Source organism: Heptranchias perlo, chromosome 30, assembly GCF_035084215.1.
Source record: "Heptranchias perlo isolate sHepPer1 chromosome 30, sHepPer1.hap1, whole genome shotgun sequence".
Taxonomy (NCBI): Eukaryota; Metazoa; Chordata; class Chondrichthyes; order Hexanchiformes; family Hexanchidae; genus Heptranchias; species Heptranchias perlo.
In genome coordinates this window covers 30404489-30420811 of record NC_090354.1, presented here as the reverse complement: position 1 = coordinate 30420811, position 16323 = coordinate 30404489, and the positions used below count along the sequence as shown (strand labels likewise).

Genomic DNA, 16323 nt, shown 5'->3' with positions numbered 1-16323 from the left:
CACATCCAGGTACTTTTTAAATGAGTTGAGGGTTTCTGCCTCTACCACCCTTTCAGGCAGTGAGTTCCAGACCCCCACCACCCTCTGGGTGAAAACATTTCTCCTCAGCTCCCCTCTAATCCATCTATCAATTACTTTGAATCTATGCCCTCTGGTCACTGACCCCTCTGCTAAGGGAAATAGGTCCTCTCTATCCACTCTATCTAGTCCCGTCATAATTTTATACACCTCAATTAAATCTCCCATCAGCCTCCTTTGTTCCAAAGAAAACAACCCCAGCCTATCCAATCTTTTCTCACAGCTAAAATTCTCCAGCCATGACAGCATCCTCGTAAATCTCCTCTGTACCCTCTCTAGTGCAATCACATCTTTCCTGTAATGTGGTGACCAGAACTGTACGCAGAACTCAAGCTGTGGCCTAACTAGTGTTTTATACAGTTCGAGCATAACCTCCCTGCTCTTATATTCTACGTCTCGGCTTAAAAAGGAAATGCCTTTTTAACCACCTAACCACCTTATCTACCTATCCTGCTACCTTCAGTGATCTGTGGACATGCACTCCAAGGTCCTTTTGATCCTCTACACCTCTCAGTATCCTCCCATTTATTGTGTACTCCCTTGCCTTATTTGCCCTCCCCAAATGCATTACCTCACATTTTTCTGGATTGAATTCCATTTGCCACTTTTCTGTCCACCTGACCAGTCCATTGATATCTTCCTGCAGTCTACAGCTTTCCTCCTTACCATCAACCACATGGCCAATTTTTGTATCATCTGCAAACTTCTTGATCAAGCCCCCCACATTCAAGTCCAAATCATTAATATATACCACAAAAAGCAAGGGACCTAGTACTGAGTCTTGCAGAACCCCACTGGAGCCTTCCAGTCACAATATCACCTGACGACCATTACCCTTTGCTTCCTGCCACTGAACGAATTTTGGATTCCATGGGTTTTTACTTTTTTGACCAGTCTAGCATGTAGGACCTTGTCAAAGCCTTGCTAAAATCCATGTAGACTACATCAAACGCGTTACCCCCATCGACCCTCCTTGTTACCTCCTCAAAAAATTCAATCAGGTTAGTCAGACATGACCTTTCCTTAACAAATCCATGCTGATTGTCGTTGATTAATCCGTGCCTTTCTAAATGACGATTTATGCTGCCCCTCAGAATTGATTCCAATAATTTGCCCAGCACTGAGGTCAGACTAACTGGCCTATAATTATTCGGTCTATCTCTTTCTCCCTTTTTAAACAACGGTACAACGTTAGCAGTCCTCCAATTTTCCGGCACCATGTCTATAACCAGTGAGGATTGGAAAATGATGGTCAGAGCCTCCGCTATTTCCTCCCTTTCTTCTCTTAACAGCCTGGGATACATTTCATCCGGACCTGGCAATTTATCTACTTTCAAAGATGCTAATCCCCTTAATACTTCACCCTCTTTCTCTCACTATTTTTGTCCCATCCAATATTTCACACTCCTCCTCCTTAACTACAATCTCTGCATCGTCCCCCTCTTTTGTGAAGACAGATGCAAAGTATTCATTAAGAGCCATACCCACATCTTCCACCTCCATGCATAGGTTAGCTTTTTGGTCTCTAATAGGCCCTACTCTTTCCTTAGTTATCCTCTTGCTCTTTATGTATTTATAAAACATTTTTCGGTTTTCCTTAATTTTACTTGCCAGTATTTTTTCATGCCCTCTCTTTGCTTTCCTAATTTCCTTTTTAATTTCACCCCTGCACTTTCTATACTCCTCTAGGCTTTCTGCAGTATTGAGTTCTCGGTGTCTGACATAAGCTTCCCTTTTTTTGCCTTATCTTACCCTGTATGCTCCTTATCACCCAGGGGGCTCTAGATTTGTCAGTCCCACCCTTTTTCTTTGTGGGAACATGTTTACTCCGAACCCCTTGAATCTCCCTCTTGAATGCCTCCCACTGCTCTGACACTGATTTACCTTCAAGTAGCTGTTTCCAGTCCACTTTTGCTAAATCACTTCTCAGCTTAGTAAAATTGGCCTTTCCCCAATTTAGAACTTTTATTCCTGTTCTATCTTTGTCCTTTTCCATAATTATGCTAAATCTAACTGAATTATGATCACTACCACCAAGATGCTCTCCCACTGATCCTCCTTCCACCTGCCCAGCTTCATTCCCTAAAACTAAATCCAGATTGGGACTCCCGAACTCCATTAGTTCTATGTTAGAATGTTATTCTGGCACTTGTAAGAAGGTTGTCCCTAGATTGCCCGTTCACACTGGGGCCAGGATGCCATCCTGTCCTAACCTCACTAATGCTGATTCTGTTGCCTCCCTAACCTTAGCAATTGGACCATTCCCAATGATTAAACCAGGGACCTTCCTTCAGTTGTAAATCTATTTCTGCATATAGATGTCTTTCTCTGTGTATATTTATTTGTGTACATATATTTCTCTATGTATATCTCCATATAAATGTATTTTTCTGTTTATGTATATCGCCGTGTAAAGTTATGTCTTTGAATAATTGTATTTTTTGTGTATATGTATATCTCTATGTATAAATATACACAGAGAAATACATTTATTCAAAGACATCATGTGTATATGTATATCTGTATGTCAGCTTGGCTCAGTTGGTAGCATTCTCACTTTTGAGTTAGACGGCTGTGTGTTTGAGGTCCTATTACAGAGATAATCATATTGCAAAATCTAGACTGACACTTCAGTGCAGTACACAGAGACATACATATACAGAGATATAAATATAGATATATAGTGGAACAGGCTCGAGGGGCTGAACGGTCTACTCCTATTCCAATGTTCCTATATACAAGAAAATACATCTACAGAGATAGAGATATACATATTGGGTGTACAAGGCACAATTTCAAAATTTGCAGATGACACAAAACTTGGAAGAGAAGTAAACAGTGAGGAGGATAGTGATAGACTTCAAGAGGATATAGACAGGCTGGTGGCATGGGCGGACACGTGGCAGATGAAATTTAACACAGAAAAATGCGCAGTGATACATTTCGGTAGGAAGAGCGAGGAGAGGCAATATAAACTAGAGGGCACAACTCTAAAAGGGGTACAGGAACAGAGAGATAGGGGGGTATATGTGCACAAATCGTTGAAGGTGGCAGGGCAGGTTGAGAAAGTGGTTAAAAAAGTATACGGGATCCTGGGCTTTATAAATAGAGACATAGAGTACAAAAGTAAGGAAGTCATGATGAACCTTTATAAAACACTGTTTTGGCCACAACTGGAGTATTGTGTCCAGTTCTGGGCACCGCACTTTAGGAAAGATGTGAAGGCCTTAGAGAGGGTGCAGAAGGGATTTATTAGAATGATTCCAGGGATGAGGGACTTTAGTTAAGTGGATAGACTGGAGAAGCTGGGGTTGTTCTCCTTGGAACAGAGACGGTTGCGAGGAGATTTGATCGAGGTATTCAAAATCATGAAGGGTCTAGACAGAGTAGATAGAGAGAAACTGTTCCCATTGGTAGAAGGGTCAAGTACCAGAGGACATAGATTTAAGGTGATTGGCAAAAGAACCAAAGGTGACCTGAGGAAAAACTTTTTTACACAGCGAGTGGTTATGATCTGGAATGCACTGCCTGAGGGGGTGGTGGAGGCAGATTCAATCATGGCCTTCAAAAGGGAACTGGATAAGTACTTGAAAGGAAAAAATTTGCAGGGCTACGGGGAAAGGGCGGGGGAGTGGGACTAGCTGGATTGTTCTTGCATAGAGCCGACATGGACTCGATGAGCCAAATGGCCTCCTTCCGTGCTGTAACCTTTCTATGATTCTATGATTCTGTATACAGGAAAATACATATACAGAGATATACATATACATATACAGAGGTGTCGACTTTCAGATCAGACGTTAAACTGGGGCCCTGATTTTAAGCGGTGGGTGTTGAGATGCGTTAGAAACTCTCCCGTTTCACCAGGAATGAGGCCCGGGCTGTTTGAATTCCTGGGCCTCATTTAAATCCCACCGGGCCGCTTTCCATCTGTTCCGAGCAGGAAATTGGCAGAAAATCACGGGGCGCACAGGCTGCTCGTTGACACCAGGTAGGTGGTGGGATCGGCTGCAGAGGAGTCCTGCACTCCTGCTCCTCCTGACCCCACAAGGAAAGTAAAACAACTTACCTCCTTGGGCCTCTTTGGGCCCCAATCCTCTTCCCTGCTGTCTTCACCTGGCGGGAAACCACTGCAATTTCCTACTCAGGCCAACCAGTTAAAATTGCAGTCGGTTCCCAATGATGTCATCAGGACCCGACATGCGTATGTTAAAAAGGCCCCCGCTGACTTTGAACGGGTGTCCTTGCCATCTTCTCAGTTGAACAGGTTAAAATCGGGAACATTCAGCGCCCGGCGGCTCCAGGACGGGTAAGTAACGTGAGAGATTTTAATTGGCCATCTTTCCAGTTCATTTAAGAGGTAACATTCATGGTGGATCCCCCAAATGCAGTGGATGTGGTTTACATGGACTATCAGAAAGTCTTTGACAAGATACCACACAAGGGACTATTGGAGAAGGTTAAAGGGGATGGAATTAGGGGAAGGGTAGCAAAAAAAACTGGTTAGGACAGAGGAAACAGAGAGTTGGGGGGGGGGTCCAGAATGAGGGGTCACAGTCTCAGGATACGGAGTAGGACATTTAGGACTGAGATGAGGAGAAATTTCTTCACTCAGAGGGTGGTGAACCTGTGGAATTCTCTACCACAGAAGGCTGTGGAGGCCAAGTCACTGAATATATTTAAGAAAGAGATAGATAGATTTCTACACACAGAAGGCATCAAGAGGTATGGGGAGAGAGCGGGAATATGGTATTGAGATAGAGGATCAGCCATGATCATATTGAATGGCGGAGCAGCTCGAAGGGCCGAATGGCCGACTCTTGCTCCTATTTTCTATGTTTCTATGTTAAGGGCAGTTTCTCAGAGTGGTTGGATGTGTAATGGTGAGTCACAGGGTTCAGTTCTGGAGCCACTTCTGTTCACTGTGTCTATCAATGACTTGGATAGAGGCCGAGAGGGAATGGTGCCCACATTTACTAACAATACTAAAATAGGAGGCTGTAGAATATACTATTGGAGTCAGTGATTGAAGCAAAGAGCATGTCAACATTTAATAGGTTAGATAGGTGGTTGAAGGAAAAGGGGATAAAGGAATATGGGATCAGGGCTACTGATGGGAACACGGACTGGTTGGACAGAATGGCCTGTTTCCGTGTTATAATTTCTATGTAATTCTATGTAATACTCAAAAACACAGATGTACACATACAGACAAACATGTAAGCATATACAAACACATACATACCAACATTTACAAACAATATACACACATACAAACACAAATGTACGCAAAAACATACATATATACAGAAACAATAGACATACGAGCACAAAAGATATATACAGTCACAAACACTCACACCCACACACACTCACATCCACACACACTCACACCCACACACACTCACACCCACACACACTCACACTCACATACATACACTCGCACCCACAAACACTCACACCCACAAACACTCACACCCACACACACTCACACCCACACACACTCACACCCACTCACACCCACACACTGTGTAACAGATTCGGAGGTGACACCAGTTGGAATTCAATGCTTCATTTATTAATAGTCAAATCAAACGTGTAGAGGTATCAAATATTTAGACAACAAAAATCAAAACCCCATTTGATCTCTGGGCAGAGGTTGTAATTAAGTTGGTGACGTGGTCGTTTCGAGTTTTCCCACAGTGAGGTAACCTTCTGACAGTCGAACGTCCTTCTGACTGCGGTATCATCTTCGGACAGCTAAACGTTCTTTCGACAGCTGGTGGTCGCCGTTTATTCCTCTGCCCTGAGCTCAAAAGACGTTGGGTTTTTATCCCCCCGGCAGGAAGCTCACACCAGATATGGAACAACACTCATAAGATCCTTATAGATTAACAGAGTTATTTTTTGAAGAATTCCAGATGGTCGGCTTGTTTTCCCATTACTCATTTAACCACGAGACCCATTTGCAAGGTAGCACTGTCTAGCCACCTCGTCAAGGTCCTGGTCTTGTTGCTATCTCTGGATTATTGTTCCACTTTTTTGGGTCATTGTTCCTCTTTTATCACCTAGCTGCCGTGTCTAGTAAGGAGGGTGACACGGATCGGTCGCTAGTCAAAGGTTAACAGTTTACAATTCAGCAAAATAAGCCGCACAGCCTGCAGAGCATGATGGGTAGTAGCTTTAAGAAAAAGATGTCAATTTCTCCCTATTTCCGATATTCTTACAGAGAAGACTAAATCTTCAACCCCTCACTTATTTAACCAACCTAGTCCAATAGGGGAATGGTTTGGAATGACGCACTTTCTGTTTTAACTCGGAGACCCACCTGTGGACCCAGCAGGTAGACACTATGAGGGATGGGGTAACCTGGGCTTGTGTGATCAGGAACTTCGTAAGTTGCCCTGTCAGTCCTAAGTAACCCTGCCTCCATCTAATGTTCCTGATAGCACGTTTAAGTACACTTAAATTTACAACCACTCTTTCTGTTTGGAAGGAAATGTTTACTTCCATTTTTGTATCACCGTGGCCATAACAGGCTCCAATATCTTAGCCCCAATTCAGTAATTCTGGTTGTTGTAAAGCAAAATGTTAACCACCGAACCAGACATACGGGCCCCGATTTTCAAAGGAAATTGTGGGTGCTTTGGGTGCGGGGGGGGGGGGCCGTGAAAATCAGGGAAATGCCGAGTGGGTGAGGAAGCCGGGTTCCCCACAGACGCACCTGTGCGCGCGCGCCTCACAAATGCGGAAGTCCCACCGGCAATTAAAGCCGGCGGGATGATAGTTAAAGAACCAAATGTACCTCATTGAGGTACTTAAGGTCCTATATTTCTGAAGTAGTAGATAGTTAAAACAATTTTAAACTTACCTGGGCGGCTTTCCCACGGCTTCCGATTCACGTCTGGTGATACCAGGCGTGAAGGGCCGGATCAGCCAACAATGGGCGCTACACGGCCCAATTTAGCGCCCTAATTGTCTGGTCCAGAAAATGCCGCCCTCTGGTCTAGTTTCTACTCCCGCTATGTTACATATCACTCTCTACCTCTAGAACCCATTTTATCTGCATGTCTCTTGTGGGCATTTATGACAATACCATAAATTGGACATTATTCACTTATGGCACAATTTACAGTTTCTAAGTCCCTATCATATTATACTCCCTAATAATAAATGTAATTAATAACACGACGTCCATCTCGCTTCATCTGTGGAAAAAGCACACAGAATTATTTCTTCTGCCTTCAGTTTCTTTGGAGACTGGGAGTCGAACACCCTACACAATCTTGACCTGATGTCTCAACTGTCTGTGGTCTTGGACGCTCTGTACTTTGGACAGCTGTAGACCCACGGGGTCAAAGTCGGCCCAGATGTGGAACTAACTCGTGTGCGGCAACACGATTTTAAAACTTCTTTGCAGTGCTGACTGAAAAGAAGGCGGAGCCAGCTTCACCACAGCGGCTCCGTACTCAGGCAGATTTCAACTCAATTAAAGAAACTTTGCCAAATTGAAAACAATGGATTTAGATCTCAAATCTCACAGACATAAAATAGGCCATCGTCCCGCAACTGTAGAACAATTCTCCAAACTCTTTTGACGACTTCTAGCACACTTAACAGTGGTACTATGCTTAGAGAACACAACGGTTGAAATGCTTATATTAAACGACCGGGATTACAAAGGGTGAACTCTGCTTCACTTTTGTTAAAAGGAAGAGGAAATGGAACAAGCTGCAGCCTCCATGCTGCAGAGTGCAACACACTTAAAGAGACAGGGGGAGAAAGTGGATAAGGCCGTTTTTGGACGCGGGTAGCACGATGCGCTATTCCCCCGCGCCCAATGACCCCTGCGCAGGCAGGACGAGAGTTTTGTCCGGCCTGAGAACTGACCTCCAACGATTGTTCTATTCCAGGCCTTGCACGCCGATTGAGTGCAATTCACACTTTCCACCAGCAGATGGAGCCGCAACCTCTTACAGGGAGGTCTTGTCTTAGAAACCTCTTAAAGGGAGCTGGTACCTGTTATTTGCTGAAAATAACAATCTGCTGTCTGCATGAACAGAGATCAGATATCATACACGTAAGACACAGATGCAGCGCCTGTCCCTATGTTTATAAACTGATGAATTATGTTAAAATATTGAATAAAGGTTGCGCACCACCAAATCCCACATCCTCCAATCTGCATGCCAGACCTCACCAATCTGCCGATCTGATTTTGTACCAAGCCTGCGAGAGTTTTTAAAAATTTGTTCATGGGATGTGGGCGTCGCTGGCGAGGCCAGCATTTATTGCCCATCCCTAATTGCCCTTGAGAAGGTGGTGGTGAGCCGCCTTCTTGAACCGCTGCAGTCCGTGTGGTGAAGGTTCTCCCACAGTGCTGTTAGGAAGGGAGTTCCAGGATTTTGACCCAGCGACGATGAAGGAACGGCAATATATTTCCAAGTCGGGATGGTGTGTGACTTGGAGGGGAACGTGCAGGTGGTGTTGTTCCCATGGACCTGCTGCTCTTGTCCTTCTAGGTGGTAGAGGTTGCAGGTTTGGGAGGTGCTGTCGAAGAAGCCTTGGCGAGTTGCTGCAGTGCATCCTGTGGATGGTACACACTGCAGCCACAGTGCGCCGGTGGTGAAGGGAGTGAATGTTTTGGGTGGAGGGGCTGCTTTGTCCTGGATCGCACACCAAGGTTCTCTGCTGATGCACTAGAGGCCTTGGGTGCAAGAGGTGGACAGAAGGAGGGACATCCTAGATCCACGGGGGTTGGGGGGGGGGGGGTGAGGGGCAAGAGGCCCTCCAGACATATATCCAAAAGGCAGTGGGAGGCAGCGGGGGACGAAGCCAATGCCAGGAGCAGAGCATCATGAACATGGATGCAGTGCAGGAAGAAGTTCAATGCTTTGACATGAGTGGGCAAGGTGAGTGAGGTCAACTGTCAAGTGGCGTCTCCTACCAACTGCACCATGCACTACACCCCCCCCATCACCCACATACCAACAAACTCTTTCCATCAGTACTCAACTCTTCCAATCAGATGCTTCCTCCCGCCCTTACACATTACCACTGTTTCAAGCTGCCCAACCACAATTCACAGGCCACACACACTGGCAGCTATTCAACCATGTCAGGCACATCACCCAGACACACGTCCCGCTTTCTTGCAGGAGAAGGTAGCGCATATCAGGAGGCAGCAAGTGGCACAGGCATTTAGCCCCTCGAGCCTGTTCTGCCATTCAATGAGATCATGGTGGACCTGTGACCTAACTCCATATACCCGTCTTAGCCCCATATCCCTTAATACCCTTGGTTCACAGAAATCTATCAATCTCAGATTTAGAATTCACAAGTGAGCTAACATCAACTGCCGTCTGTAGAAGAGCGTTCCAAACTTCTCCCACCCTTTGAGTGTAGAAGCATTTCCTAACTTCACTCCTGCACGTCCTGGCTCTAAATGTTAGGCTATGTCCCCTCGTCCTAGTATTCAAGTCTAGGAGACCTCCAAAAACAGTTATAAATGCATCGGCAGCCAGAAGCAATAATCTAGCCACTAACCTGTAAATCCTGCATGATACCTTCAAATAGCGCTGGTGGGGGGGTCTTCCAGGCACTCTAAGACACGTTCAGATGGTCGGGGTTAACACTGTGCGTTGAGTTGAGCATAAAGTGACAAAATGGTGTCTATCACTTTAAATCAGCGTCGCACACTGATTGTTTCCATTTTTTCCTTACTTTACATGCAGCCAGTGTTCACTATCTGCGCCTGTGCTAACTCTTACGATGGCGTACGGCGCTCGTCACGCTGGAAATGTGCGTGCACATCCAAAACGCCATCTTGGATTTCGGAGAGGCCGTGTAGCGAAACAACGGGCGCTACTCGGCCCAATTTAGCGCCCACAGTACACTAAAACTAAAGAAAAATGCAGTAGCTTGTAACAGTGGGAGAGATGGAATCTTCCCTTTTCACCATTTCCCCTGTTTAAAATCATTCATCCTTTATCTCCCATCTGAATTTTCAATCTCTGATGTTTCCAACTTAACTCAATTTTGTACTGATTTAAAATCTCATGTGGGAAAGGCCATTTCTCAGGCTTGTCTTGGTTCTCCTGTTTAAAATTTTCTCTTTCTTCTCCGTTTGTGAAAGGATGGGGTACAGTGAACGGAAAGGGGGCACTGGGGAGCTAGTGGAGAGTTCTAGTCTCTTTCTCGGTTCATTTTCTGGAACCTCGATGACTGCTTCTCTCCCTTCTGGCCTTTTACTCTGTAACACGCTTAGGGTTTACTTAAATGATTCTTTTGACTTCTCCGACTTCGATTTCGCAGTCCTCGTCTAAGCCTTCACAATCTGCTTTATTCCCAGCATCGGCTCCTTGTGTCATTGTGTTGTCTGGGGAGCGATAGTTCACAGCCTCCTCCACCAACCCTTCCCCGTCACCACCTTCTTGGGTCATTGTACATGTACTGTCTTTCTGAACTCTCAACTGTTCTTGGTTCCATTGTGTCTGTTTCTGTTGTTGGGCAGTCAGGAGGGTTATTAATTTATCTAATTTTTGTTCCATCCCTCATGGTTTTTGGGGAATCATGATCCAATTTCCCTCATTGTTTCTCTGCCAAGGGGGCGCTACATAACTCCGGCAATCTACGGCATAGTGACCCATTTTTTGAAATCAGAAACACCTGTCATTACGACCTTCTGTTCTTCCCGTGACTCCTCATGTTACAGCAGCCAAAACAGCCCCTTGTCAGCTCCTGAACTCCCGAATCATTAACTTACACCGTGTGTGGTCTACTGAATTTATGAGTTGGCACATAATCTCCCTTAAAGACCCTCTACAGTCAGCGAGGTTCGACATTTTTCTCTGTAAGTCTATCTCTCTCTTGTAATATTTTCTGACTCTGTAGTCCCTGTGCTGTCGCAGTTTTAGCCACCAATGGCGAACGCTCCAGCATCGTAAGGACATCAGTCAGACATTCTTTCAGCCTCTCAATTTCACCTGACTGTACATAATTTCCCTGTTTTTTTCACCTGATTGTCTCTTAGTTTCCTCTAACTGATTCTTATTTTCCTCTTTTAATTGTTTAATACGTTCCTCACTCTCAAGTGCACACAAGTTGGCCGCCCACATAAGGGTCCTTTTCCCAACTCACTCCTTCATCTTCTTACTTTGAACTTGCTCCTTGACCCATTCTATGGCCGTCTCATAAGCTTCATCCTTCTCCACTATTTTGGAGACTAATTCTAAAGTTTCCTCAGACCCCTTTAGTTTCTTTCTCAGTTTCTTTTCTAACATTTCGTGGACACTTGCCATGATCACTTATACTAAACAAAACCTCACTCTGGAATTGGAGCAATTCATTTCTTTTGTGATCAAATGTCAGTCGAATTTTAAAATTTTTTTCCATTAGGCGTTTGATTTTATGTCAACATGAAACATTGATTAGTCACCTCCTGGCTGGCTCGCCAAATTGTAACAGATTCGGAGGTGACGCCAATTGGAATTCAATGTTTCATTTATTAATAGTCAAATCAAACATGTAAAGGTACCGAATATTTAGGCAACAAAGATCAAAACAATATTACCCCATTTGATCTTTGGGCAGAGGTCGTAATTAAGTTGGCGACGTGGTCTTTTTGAGTTTTCCCACAGTGAGGTAGTCTTCTGATAGTCAGGTGTTCTTCTGACTGCGGTGTTGTCTTCAAACAGCTAAGTGTTCTTTCAACAGCTGGTGGTCCTCGCTGATTCCTCTGCCCTGAGCTGAAAAGACGTTGGGTTTTTATGTCCCCCCGGCAGTAAACTCCCACCCTGTATGGAACAACACTGATAAGACCCTTATAGATTAATGAAGTTGTTTTTCAACGAATTCCAGATTGTCAGCTTTATTTAACATTACTCATTTAACCACGAGACCCATTTGCAAGGTAGCACTGTCTAGCTACCTCGTCAAGGTCCTGGTCTTGTTGCTATCTCTGGATTATTGTTCTGCTTTTATGGGTCATTATTCCTCTTTTATCATATAGCTGCACTGTCTAGCAAGGAGGGTCAGTCACTAGTCAAAGGTTAACAGTTTACAATTCAGCAAAATAAAGCAGCACAGCCTGCAGAGCATGATGGCTAGTAGCTTTAAGAAAAAGATGTCAATTTTTCCCTATTTCTAATATTCTTACAACTCACACCCACACACACACACAAAAACAAACACTCACACACTCATACCCACACCCACACACACACTCAAAAACAAACACTCACACACTCATACCCACACCCACACACACACTCAAAAATAAACACTCACACACTCATACCCACACCCACACACACACTCAAAAACAAACACTCACACACTCATACCCACACCCACACGTACACACTCACACACAAACGAGTGACCTTTTCCTCTCTGAATGGGTGCCAATGCTGTGCAGTAAGAGCCCTTAAACCACCATCACTCAGGACACTACCAGTCCTAGCCGCTGATGTAACTATGCATTATGTGCTCCTTTTCCTCAGGTGCTCTTTACAGCTGTCAGGATTTGGGCCTAATTTTTTCCGCGTTGAGGGAGAGGTTGATCTGAAGGACGGTGGTGTTTATACAATTGCTCTCTATCAAGCTAACAACACAAAGAATGTAAGTATGGCAGAGGGGACCGTGTCCACAATTCCCACCCATTATACTGGGCTAGCTCATCAATTGTCATTCTTGGTCTATCTCCTGTGACCTAGAATGGAACTCCCACACCTCCTCCATCACTAAAGCTGCTTCAAAGAAGCTCGGTTTCCTCCTTCATGTGAAACACTCTTTATAAACACAACTCTTTATAAAGCCCAAGTTCACCCAAGACTTAAATACTGCTCCCGTATCTGGGGAGGCTCTTCTAACACCAGTCCTGGGCAGGATATAGGGAAAGGTCAGCATTTAATAGGTGACTCTCACCTCTACCCTCCAATTTCTACAGCGATCTTTCTCGTTTCTCGTCTGATCTTTCTTATCTCTGCTATATTATCTCTATTATCGTAGTTATTGCTCCTTTATCCACAGTAGCTTTTAAAAAGGAAGTGGATAAATATTTGAAAAAGAATAAAACCAAAAGGGTAAGGGGAATGGGACTAAATTGGAGTTCTTTCAGAGAGCTGGCACAGGCACGATGGGCCAAATGGCCTCCTTCTGTGCTGTAAAGTTCTATGATTTGATTATAAACTCTTGTTTGTTGTTCCTTCGAACCTTATCCTACACACTCTTAATCCTTCCTACATCCTACTGTATCTCCTACTCAAACTCATTCTTTTCAATACCACAAAACTGTGGAACTCTTTATTTCCTCAGAATTTCATTCCTCGTGCAATATTTGGCTTGCAAATCCAAGCTTGGTGTCGTCTAATCACACTTTCCCAATTCACCTTGTCTTTTATTTCACCCTTTTCAACCTTGGTCCCCCCTGAGTTATGGGGCAGTGGTAGGGGGTTATAATTGGCCTCAGCACCATGGGATAGGGAGAGGGTAAAATCAGCCGGGGTTCCGTTTCCTGATCGATGTCCACTGATCCCTGCTGGGTCGATATTGGGTGGTGAGACCTGATACTGTCTCACCGCTGGGACCTAAATTTCTCCCACCCCAGCTGGGATTCCCGCTGGCTGTTCCTTCCTCGCCTGCCCCATGCAAGTGCCAGTGAGGGGTTATGGCCTGTGTTCCCGACCAATTTCCCTCCTGTCCACTACTGTTCCCGCTGCTCTCCGGGACCACCAAATAGTCCATGGCGGAGGGCCTGGTCTAGCAGCGGGAATGGCCCCACATGTGGCAACTAGAGGCAGAGGGCCTACTAGAGGGCTCCTCTCCCTCCAATCCCTTACCTGGTGCAGGTCTCAGTCTCGGCCAAGGCCTCCAGTCTCTGTGCAACTCCGTTCTTTGGGGCCCTTTGACCCCTTCAATCTTGCTCGCATCACTGCAGCAGCAGTCTCACTGCAGCATTGCCTTCATCCCCGTTCAGGCCTGCTAGTGGGAATCCTGCTGGGGAAATTGGGCCGGGGTCATGGCAAGGTCGGGGGTTCAGGTGGAAGCTTTCCCTCTTCTTCCCGACCATTTCAGGGTGGGATCAGGAAAATCTAGGCCTTGGTGTCACATAGGGGATATGGCTGGATATTTGCTGCAAATATTCCATTAGACCAAAAAGTAAGTGGTAACATTGACGATCCGGATTCTTTCCCCTCAGTCTGGTTCAGTAAAAACTGAAGTCGAATACATTTTAAAGTTAATCACAACTTTAATAGCAGGTCTTAGTCTGTAGCTTCAATTCAGATTCCTGAGAGAATCCGAACGATTCTAACAGAATAAGGAGACAAAGACAAAGACAAAAACTCATACCTTTATACAGATCGATAGGGGTTGGAACATCATTAACACAAGAGTCAACACCAATCATAAGCCGGGCACAGGTTGCCATGCGAGGTTACATTATTGCCGGCCAATCATAGATCGTCCATGTGCTGACCATGTTGCTGTTAGACATCAAAGGGGATACTTCCTCACCTTCCAACTTGGAATGTTCTTCCCTGTTCCTTCTGTTCCTTATCTCCCAACCTGGAATGTCTTTCAACTTTGGCTAAGCTCGTTACCTATATTGATCTGCCATAAACATGGAGACATGCAGACCAGTCCTTGAATCACATCAAAGACTCTACATTGATGAGACAATGCAAACCTGCTGACTACGCAAACATATGGCCCAGCAGGAGGCCAGGCCACCTGTACCAATCTCAGTTACTAACTAATTAACCCTTTCTAACCATTTTGCATTCTGCTTCTTTGCCACGTAGGCATTTTAATATTTTACCAAAAACTGACCACGTAGGGATTCTCATTCCCCCCTTTTATCATTTCATGATAACCAATTATTACGGTGCTCACTGGTTCTGCAGGTTCTGCAGCGCAGCAACATTTAAGTAAGCAATAAACTATAAGAATTATAACAATGAATATGACTAGCCCTTGAACTAGAGAAGTCCCAATAGAACACAGACATGTTTCATCAATACGCCTTTGTACTCTTATCTGTTCTCAGGAACAGACTCCTTCTAAACATCTCTCAAGTGAGCTGCGAATGTCCTTGGTCAGCTAAACCTATTCATGTTAATTTGAAAAGGCTAACATAGTCAAATATCCTATGGTGCTTTATATTTTGTTTCCAGCCTAACTAGACTGAATGGTACCTTTCAGACCATTTTACACCTGTGAATTGGTGCCCTCCCCATTATATCCCTTAATCCAAATTCTCCCTACAATATCCCGTTAGATGCTGTACCTCATCTTAACCAGGTTCCCTTCGTGTTGGCCACCAGTCCGGGTGGAAGAGAGGCAGAACATCTGATAATCCTATCAAACTATAATTGTCTTCCCTTTTACATGCACCTTACCCCAGCGGGTGCTACTCCCGGTACCATTAAGATGTGTTCTTAGTTGAAACCACAGAGACAATGGGGACATTCTCACCCAGGCTCTGTTTTACTATCTTTGCCAAACCCTTCATCCTCTGCTTACATTTATTACATGCAATGAAAATCAAGAAGCACATTACAACAAACTGCACTACGACTAATACATATGAAATTAATCTAATCCAAAGATGGATCTGTATATTCAGTCCCAAATTCCAGAGGTCATTTCACCAGGTGGTGACTTTAATTTGGTCAATGTCATGCTTAATGTTGTTATTGTCCTGTTGTAGGTTATAATAAACCTTCTGGGAGAGGCGTATCTCCATTCGCAATGCTTTCAAGTATTCAGGCAACAGGGGTGTCAGATACCCAAATGTGTCCTGATATTCTTTTAAGTCCTTTTTGACATTCTCAGAAACTTGTAAGGTGGTGAGGTTATGCCGGTGTATCTCTACCAGTTCCTCGGGTCCAATCCGAACCGGGACTTCAGAAATGGAGTAGAATTCTGGACTTAAAATATCACAAGTTAGGTTGGCATATTTAAATGTTTTCAAATTAGTTGTAACACAATATTCGCCCTCTCCGGCATATGCCACTTGAGTGGGTTTTAGATCCGCCTCTAGGGCCTCCATGGTACAGTTAATATCCGGATTGGTACCGGTATTATTAAACCCACACTGTGCTTCTGGGCTGTGTCTAACACTATGTGGACACACAGTGACAGCATGTCTAGTAACACATCCCTTTAATTTTGTTCCAGCCAATCAGCTTAAATCTGCGTCCTCTAGTTCTTGAACCCTCTGCTAGGGGAAACAGGTACTTC

The 16323-nt window shown here is 44.6% G+C and overlaps 1 protein-coding gene across 1 annotated transcript in view; it reads left to right on the top strand.

Annotated features, from left to right (window-relative positions):
* Nucleotides 1-16323, top strand: part of LOC137300082 (solute carrier family 15 member 2-like) — a 163410-nt gene that overhangs the window by 104669 nt on the left and 42418 nt on the right. Inside the window, exon 19 of the mRNA XM_067969177.1 lies at nucleotides 12582-12699. Within this exon, the coding sequence (XP_067825278.1) occupies nucleotides 12582-12699 (118 nt within the window). The remainder of the gene's footprint in view (nucleotides 1-12581; nucleotides 12700-16323) is intronic.